General features: G+C 61.1%; 4 protein-coding genes across 4 annotated transcripts; 2 read left to right on the forward strand and 2 right to left on the reverse strand.

The window, feature by feature from the left end:
• Window positions 1–12: 12 nt before the first annotated feature.
• GGTG_13732 (hypothetical protein) lies at window positions 13–1052 on the reverse strand. Its single transcript, XM_009231650.1, has one exon. It carries the CDS (start codon window positions 939–941, stop codon window positions 42–44), a length of 900 nt encoding a protein of 299 aa, XP_009229914.1. The 5' UTR covers window positions 942–1052; the 3' UTR covers window positions 13–41.
• Window positions 1053–1668: 616 nt separating this feature from the next.
• GGTG_13733 (serine/threonine protein kinase) lies at window positions 1669–3022 on the forward strand. Its single transcript, XM_009231651.1, has 2 exons — window positions 1669–2668; window positions 2729–3022. The coding sequence occupies exons 1-2, from the start codon at window positions 1896–1898 to the stop codon at window positions 2796–2798; spliced, it is 843 nt and encodes a 280-aa protein (XP_009229915.1). The 5' UTR covers window positions 1669–1895; the 3' UTR covers window positions 2799–3022.
• Window positions 3023–3159: 137 nt separating this feature from the next.
• Window positions 3160–5247, forward strand: GGTG_13734 (electron transfer protein 1). Its single transcript, XM_009231652.1, has 2 exons — window positions 3160–3642; window positions 3719–5247. Exons 1-2 carry the CDS (start codon window positions 3245–3247, stop codon window positions 4818–4820), a joined length of 1500 nt encoding a protein of 499 aa, XP_009229916.1. The 5' UTR covers window positions 3160–3244; the 3' UTR covers window positions 4821–5247.
• GGTG_13735 (lysyl-tRNA synthetase) lies at window positions 4874–7579 on the reverse strand. Its single transcript, XM_009231653.1, has 5 exons — window positions 7332–7579; window positions 5716–7221; window positions 5523–5621; window positions 5283–5439; window positions 4874–5199 (listed from the first exon to the last, which is right to left on the reverse strand). Exons 1-5 carry the CDS (start codon window positions 7407–7409, stop codon window positions 5189–5191), a joined length of 1851 nt encoding a protein of 616 aa, XP_009229917.1. The 5' UTR covers window positions 7410–7579; the 3' UTR covers window positions 4874–5188.
• Between the last annotated feature and the right edge of the window lie 786 nt (window positions 7580–8365).

Genomic DNA, 8365 nt, shown 5'->3' on the forward strand with positions numbered 1-8365 from the left:
CCCCCCCCCCCCCCCCCCCCACGTTTGCTGCCGCGAGCCGCCTACTCGGCGTCGACGTTGACGTCGGCCTCGGCGTCGGCCTGCTCGGCGCGCAGGCCCCGGGTGCCGTTCCTGGCGCTGCGCAGGCAGCGGCCGTCGCGGGCCATGGGGGCGCAGTTTCGGTTAATGCAGGTCTCCACCATGGCCGGACCGGCCGCGCTGAAAGAGTTGCACTGGTCGATGCACTTCTTGTAGCAGCCGGCATTGAGCTTCCGGAGCATGGCGATGGCGTCCTTGGAGAGGCCCTTTTCGATGTTCCTAGCGCGGAGGGTCGCGGCGGGGGCAGCGGTCTCGATATCGGCATCGACGTCGGCCCGGGCCTCCGGCTTGGTGCGCAGATCCCGGGTGCCGTTCCTACCGCTGCGCAGGCAGCGGCCGTCACGGGCCATAGGGGCGCAATTGCGGTTGATGCAGGTTTCCACCATGGCCGGGCCGGCCGCGCTGAAGGAGTTGCACTGGTCGATGCACTTTTTGTAGCAGCCGGCGTTAAGCTTCCGGAGCATAGCAACGGCCTCCTTCGAAAGGCCCTTTTCGATGTTCCGGGCGCGGAGGGTTGCGGCGGGGCCGCTGGCGCTGGCGTCAGCCTCGGCCTGGACCTCGGGCTCGGCGGGCAGGTCGCGAGTACCGTGGCGGCGGTCGCGGAGGCAGCGGCCATCGCGGGCCATGGGCGCGCAGTTACGGTTGATGCAGGTTTGCACCATGGCCGGGCCGGCCGCGCTGAAAGAGTTGCACTGGTCAATGCACTTCTTGTAGCAGCCGGCGTTAAGCTTCCGGAGCATAGCGATGGCATCCCTGGAAAGACCTTTCTCGAACGTGGGATCCTGGCGGGCCTGCAGGTCCGCCGGAGCGGCGATAGCGGCGGGGACGACAAGGATGATACTGAGGAGGGAAAGGAACTGCATATTTGCGGTGTTGGTAGAGATGAATGGGAAAGATAGGAGGGTCGTAGAGAAGATTGCTAGAGTGGTTAAAAGATGTGAGAAGCTGCTGTAGATGGTAGAAGAATGTGATGATTGCTTGATGGATAGGAAGGCCGATTCAAAAGCTTTTCGGGCATCGTCAAAGTCCTTTATATATATTGAGGATATCTACTATTTCGGCTACGTGGGCCGAATATACAGGCCCTGCTCGACCATTAATCTCGGTATGGCTGTTGCCTTCAACGGCGCCAGGCCAAGGCCCGCATCGGGTGGCCTAAGTCGATCTCCAGAGTAAGCAGTATGGTGGGCATGGGAATGTTGACAAAACGTGGCGATGCCTTCATTCAATGGCCAAGGTCGATTGGGCGAGGCCAGCCAACTGTCCGAGTGAGGAGATCCTTCGCCCACAAGAGCTAAGTGTTCGTGGGAGAGCAACCCCGGCATTTGGAAGGCGAAGCAATGTTTCACTCGGCGCTGTCCCAGTGGCTGGCATTGGACATCAGCATACGGCTGGTGGCCTCGCCCAGGGTTTCCAGCAATTTGGATGCAAAGCCACCTGCCGAGCGTGTAAGCCCAAAAATATGGAGATGTGTGGGAAACCCGCAGCGCCCCGAAGGATTGAGGCGCCCCTGCAGCCCAGACACGCCAGGCCACTCAGCCGCCACCACGGCGGCCGCTAGGCTGTCACTCGAAACCCATGTGCATGATGTGCCGCTGCACATTAGTGTAAGGCCCCGCAGTCACTCAAGGCACATCGGGCTATATATTCACTCTTTGTCTACGTCGATGTTTTTTTTCTCCCCCAAGGTGCATGCCGTCCTAGCTTGTTAGTTCTTTTACTTGTCTGCCTTCTCAGCCTCCCACAGATCTCCAGAAAACAATTAGCCTCCTCTATACCCTCAAGCCATCTCTTTCTCTTCTACAACACACCCCGACATGGAGTCCAACACAGCCAGCACCTTCGACCTCCAGATCCAAGAAGGTCAAAAACTCAGAGATGGACGGTACGGGCCAGTCTTTCTGGCCCTGAGGCTCGACACCGGCGTGCTCATTTCGGCGGAAAGGCTGGACCTTGACGAGTTCGGCGAGGTCGCTGTGCTGAAAAGCGTGGCTTCGCAGCTCCAACAGCAGCAGCAGCAGCAGCCCGAACAGCCCGTCGTTGCCTACATTGGACACAAGCGCAGTGACGGCCACAGCTATCTGCTGACAGAGCACATGCCCGGCGGCACGCTCGAGGACTTCCTCGCGCAGGGCGCGGGGAAGAAGGGGGTGGAGCTGTCGATGGCGGCCTCGATCCTCCGGCAGGTCGTGGGGGCCCTCGAGCGCCTACAGAGACGCGGCCTCGCGGTGGCCCTTGTCGACCCGAAGCGCGTGCTTCTGGACAGCCAGGGCAAGATCAAGCTCGACGGCCCGTTCTTCTGCGATAGAGCCGTCACGGGCGAGCCCCTCCCGCCGGCGTGCCTGACGGTGCCCGAGCTCGTGTTTGGGCAGGGGGCGAGCATGCGCAAGGCCGACGTCTGGCTGCTCGGCGTCCTTGCGGCGCAGCTACTGTCGGGGAAGCAGGATGCCGTCTCGGGCAGGGCCGCCTCGATCGCGGCGCAGCTCCGGCAAGACCAAAAGTCGGGCTTCGACCTGCTGGTGTCCGACAGGGTCAAGAGCCTTCCGGACAGCGACCTGGCGCTGGACTTTCTGCGCCAGTGCTTCACAGTGTAAGAGACCTCCCCATGGAAGGCGAATTATCTGTATAGTGCTAACATGCCTCCCCGCAGAAATGTTGATGAGCGACCGAGCATCTCCGAGTTGAAGGGTCACCCCTTCCTAGCTTCCCCAGCAGCATGACGGAGGAGAGAATCGATGGACATGAGATTATTGCAGTTGCCATGGCAGTGTCCTCTTCGGCTACATCCCTTCTCGCTGGGTTGAGATATGTTGATATAGTTGCGTAACATGAGCTCGGTATCTGTATTTGATGGCTTCTGCACAGCGTGCTTTTATCTCCCACTCTCAACAGCCTTGGACAGCTTCTATGCAGGTGAGGCCGTATCCAATCTCGACGGAACCCGAGGGTATTCCCATGGCCCCCACTTGCCCGTTTCGGTACTGTAGCTCCGTAGCTCCACCCACCATCACGCCACTTCAATGGCCGGTTTGGATTCGGGCCAATTGCGCTGCCGCTATTTGACGCAGCTTTCCAGCTCCCTGAAGCTCTCCCAGCTCAAATATTGAGATCCGCCATCACGCAACGCCCTCCCCTCGGGAGTTGCCGGCCTGGACAGTCTCCAGCCATGTCCTTCATACACAGCGGCACCCCTCGCGCGCTGGCCAGGCTATCATCGGCCCCGTCCTTTGTCTGCCGCCAATGCCTCCGCCAGCAGACGCCGCCGCCGCCGGTGCGCCTCGCCGCCCTGGCCCGGAGCTTCGCCTCGGCGAGGACGGCCTCTGCAACGGCGCCGCGGACCCCGCTGCGAGCCAGCTGGCCCCTGGGCGGGAGCAAGGCGTTTAGCAGCGCCGCGCCCGAGGCGGCGGCAACCGCTTCGGCCTCGGGGAGCGGCGCCGGCTCATCGTCGTCGTCGTCCTTCCCCGAGACCAACTCGAAAGCTGTGGGCGTCTGGCTCATCGGCAGCGTCGCCAGCGTGTTCGGCATCGTCGTCTTTGGCGGCCTGACGCGGCTCACCGAGTCCGGGTGAGCGAATATGCCCCCTCCCTTGGGTTATCACCCCCTGTCACAAAAGTACTAACAGCCCCCCCCTCCTCCGCAGCCTGAGCATCACCGAGTGGCGGCCCGTGACGGGCTCGCTGCCGCCGCGCAGCGACGACGACTGGGAGTCCGAGTTCGCAAAGTACCGCGCCTCGCCCGAGTTCGCCGTGCTCAACTCGCGCATGACGCTCGACGAGTTCAAGAAGATCTACTACATGGAGTGGACGCACCGGCTCTGGGGCCGCGTCATCGGCCTCACCTTTGTCCTGCCGGCCGCCTACTTCGTCGCGCGCCGCCGGGTCACCCGCCGCATGGCGTTCAACTTGGCCGGCATCAGCGCCCTCATCGGCCTCCAGGGCTTCATCGGCTGGTGGATGGTCAAGTCGGGCCTGCGAGACGACCTCTTCGCCCCGGGCTCCCACCCGCGCGTGTCGCAGTACCGCCTGGCCGCCCACCTGGGCACCGCCTTCGTCTGCTACTCGTGGATGCTGCTCTCGGGCCTCTCGGCCCTGCGCGCCCGCCGCCTCGTCGCCGACCCGGCCGCCGCCGCCGCCCTGGTCGAGCGGCTGCGCAGCCCGGCTCTCAGACACTTCTCGCGCTCCGCCCACGCCGTCACCGCCCTCGTCTTCGTCACGGCCATGTCGGGCGCCCTGGTCGCCGGGCTCGACGCCGGCCTCATCTACAACGAGTTCCCCATGATGGGCACCGGCCTGGCCCCGGCCTGGCCCGAGCTGTTCGACGCCTTCTACAGCCGCCGCGACGACGGCTCGGACCTGTGGTGGCGCAATGCCCTCGAGAACCCGAGCCTCGTCCAGCTCGAGCACCGCGCCCTGGCCGTCACCACCTTTTGCGCCGTCGTCGCCCTCTTCGCCTACTCGCGCTCCCGCCGCGTCGCCGCCGCCCTGCCCCCCGACGTCCGCAAGGGCGCCATGGGCGTCCTGCACCTGGCCGTCGCCCAGGTCGCCTTGGGCATCAGCACCCTCGTCTACATGGTCCCAACTCACCTCGCCGCCACCCACCAGGCCGGCGCCCTGGCCCTGCTGACGGGCTCCCTGGTGCTGCTGCACCGCCTGCGCATCTCAAAGTCCACCGCCCTGCTGATCCAGAGGCGCCTCCTGCAGGCCTCCAAGGGCCCTGCTCCCCTGCCCGCGAAGCGGTTTTGAGCGCCCGGGGCCCAGGGGCTTGATGTAATGAATCTTTGGCGGGGACTGTAAACCAAAACACAGGATTCCGGTCTATACCCAGGGGCTAGAGAAAATCCGGAGTCTGTACATTATACGTTTCTAAAATCCCCATTCATACCTACATCAGGCGAACCCCAACGCGTGAAATCCTAAACTCCTTTTTTTCCTCACAGTTTGCTTGTTACACTTGTTCTCATTCTGCTTCTAGCCAGCTACAAGGTACATCCACCTTTAGGTTGGACTTGACTTTAGACGTGAAATCGCCTCGTTGCTTTACGACTTGGATGTTCACCACACAAAGCCCAAGCTTGATATTTTTTCTTCCTTTTTTTCATATTTTTGTCCGCTTACTTGTGGGCTGAACATGACCATAGTGTTAGCAGCAATCCTATAATCTTCCAACCTCTAACCAAATCGTCTCATACTCCCAGAGTGACTTACCGATACCCTCCTCCGGAAGGGGCTCGACGTTTGTGAGCTCGGCGGCGAACTTCTCTGGGGGGCCGTTCTTCTCATCCTTCATGAACGGGAAGCCCAGCACCTCCCTGATGGTGTAGTTGTCCGTCAGGAACATAGTCAAGCGATCGATTCCGAGACCCTATGTCACGTATATTTCGTCAGCTTCCTGCACCCAAACTCATTCCCTTCCCAGACATAGAAGCTGGCTTTATTCAGACTTACCCATCCTCCAGTCGGCGGCAGGCCGTACTCGAGCGAGCGAAGGAAGTTCTCGTCGATCATCTGCGCCTCGTCGTCTCCCTGTGCCTTCTGGCGTGCTTGCTGTGGGGTTGTTAGACGCCGAACCTCATTGGGAAGATGCCAGTGGTGGGCTCTTGGTGGGGAGGGGAAAATCAGGTGCTTTCGCGTCACTCACCTCCTCAAACCTCATCCTCTGGTCAAATGGGTTGTTCAACTCCGTGTAGGCGTTGCAGATCTCCTTCTTGCAGACGAAGCCCTCAAAGCGCTCGCAGATGCCCTTCTCAGTGCGGTGGTACTTGGCAAGCGGCGACATCATCTGAGGGTGCTCCATCAGGAACGTAGGGTTGATGCACGTCTCCTCGAGGTACTCGCCAATCAGCTTGTCCAGCATGCGCGCGTTGGTCAGGGGCGGGGTGCACTCGATGTTCTTCTCCTTGAGCAGCGCCTGCAGGAAGGCGTTGGTCTCGTCCGTGTGGAGCTCGTCGTAGGGTGGGAACTTCTTGCCCGTCAGCTTCTCCAGCTCCGGCATGATCTTGACGCGCTTCCAGGGCCTCTCCCAGTTGACCTCGAGCTTCTCGCCCGTCTGCAGCGTGTACGTGGTCTTGTAGCCACCAGTGAGCTCCTTGACCAGCCCCGAGACCAGCTCTTCGGTGTAGTCCATGACGTCGTACATGTCATAGTAGGCCGCGTACGTCTCGATCGTGGTGAACTCGGGGTTGTGCGTCAGGTCGACGCCCTCGTTGCGGAAGTTCTTGCCAATCTCAAACACCTTGCTGAAGCCACCGACGATGAGCATCTTGAGGTACAGCTCAGGGGCAATACGCATGAACATGTCGATGTCGTAGTCGTTGTGATGGGTGACGAAGGGCAGCGCGGTAGCGCCTCCGGCAACGGCCGTCATCATGGGGGTCTCGACCTCGACGAAGCGGCGCTCGTGGAAGAAGTCGCGGATGTACTTGATGATCCTACTGCGCTGCCACATGACCTTGCGCGACCGGTCGTTGAACATGAGGTCGAGATAGCGCATGCGGAAGCGCTTCTCGCTATCGGTGAATCCGGAGCGCTCGCCGGGGAGGAGGTGCAGCGAGGGCGCCAGCTGGACGACCTCGGTCGCGAACAGCGAAAGCTCGCCCTGCTCACCCTTCTCCAGCTTCCCCTTGGGCGCGGTCCTGCCGGGGTAGCCCACAATGCCGATGATGTCTCCCCTGCCCAGGTGCTCGTGCTGCTTGTCAAAGGGGACGCCGCCGTCCTTGACGTACTGGGCCTGGCACATGATCTGCATCTTGGTGCCCGTGCTCACCGTGTCGGCGCCCGTCTTGATGTCGTAGAAGATCAGCTTGGTGCCTGCCGAGCGCTTGGTGAAGATGCGGCCGGCTATCCCGATCTCCTTGGTCTTGTCGACATCGCCCGACTTGAGGTGGCCAAATTCGGCCTCGAACTTGGAGTCGTCGTAGTCGACGAGGAACTTGTGCGGGTAGGGGTTAGGGCCGGACGGGTCGTCGAGCATGGCCTTGGTCTCACGGCTGCGCATCTCAAAGTACTGGTTCGGGTTGAGCTCCTGCTCGTCGGCGGCAGCCTTCTTGGCGACGGCGGGCTTGGGCGGAGCCGCAGCGGCCTTCTTGGCTTTCTCGTCGGCCTTTTGGCGGGCCTTCTGTCGCCTCTTCAGCTCCGTCTTAGATATCTATGCGGCAGTAAGCAGCATGTTAGCCGGGTGGCAAGAGACGAAGGAAGGGCCTGGGCGTGGGCAGCAGCAAGGCCAGGAGGAATCCCGCGTCGCGTTGTTGTGCGCACCTTCTCGCCCGTGACCTCATCGAGGTGGAGGTTTTCCACCTGCTCGGTGGGCGGCGCTTGCGAGCTTGAGTCGGCCATGTTTGCAACCTGAAGCGTGTCAAACGCCGTGTCAATGGCAGAATCTGTAGATGTGTGGGAGGTGGTTGTTGTCTTGGCCTGGGCGCCTGCGTGCTTGGGCGCCTTTCAAAAATTATACACAGAAGCTTGCGCGGGGTAAAATCGATGAAGCGCAGTTGAGTCAATCAATCAGGTCCACAGCCAGTGAGTCAGTGGGGGCGGGTCCAGTGTTGTCGCTGCCGGCCAAGGGTTTAAAGTGCTGGTTAATGTGGCTCATCTCAGGGCACAGAGGTGATTAGCCACAGCCCGGATTGGGGGTCTCTGTTTGGATTCTTTGAAGGGAATATAAGACTTGAACAAACCCCAAAGAAAAGAGGGTGCAGAAGTCGGGAAAGCGAGAGAGCAGGAAGAAGAAGGCGACGAAACAACCACTGACATGCGCCGTCTCGCAGGCGCCACAACATACATCATCGAGCTCGCCCATTCTCGCAGCACTTGCATCTCGCTTCCTTTTTCGTACGTCTTGGCGCCCTGGATTTTCGGGCCTCGAAGCCCAAGTGCCGTGGCCGGTGGGTGCGTCGCAAAGCCATGTCTGCGGCTCAGCCTCGTGAGGGGCTCCAGAGAAGGCTCGCATGAACCAGCCAATTTAACCTCACCGGCCTGAGCGGGCTAATGCCCAGCCTCCAACAGGGTCAGGGTCAGCTCGACTTCTCGCCGTGCCGGCTCCAGGATATGAGATCTGACAGATTCCCCCCGTTCAGCTGTCCTTCCCGAGGGCGGCAATCGTTTGCCGGCTAAGGTCCCTAGCTGCCGACGTGAGGCTCCAGGCCCTGATGGAACCTAGGCGTGCGTCTGGGTGTTTCCCCATGCTAGGCGCCACACAGCCAACATCGTCATAGCCCCACGAAAGTCTCCGGTCGAATCAGATAAAATGCATGGGATATAAAATGCATGGGATCAGGCAGCGACAACTCTGT

Source organism: Gaeumannomyces tritici (genome assembly GCF_000145635.1).
Source record: "Gaeumannomyces tritici R3-111a-1 unplaced genomic scaffold supercont2.42, whole genome shotgun sequence".
Lineage (NCBI taxonomy): Eukaryota > Fungi > Ascomycota > Sordariomycetes > Magnaporthales > Magnaporthaceae > Gaeumannomyces > Gaeumannomyces tritici.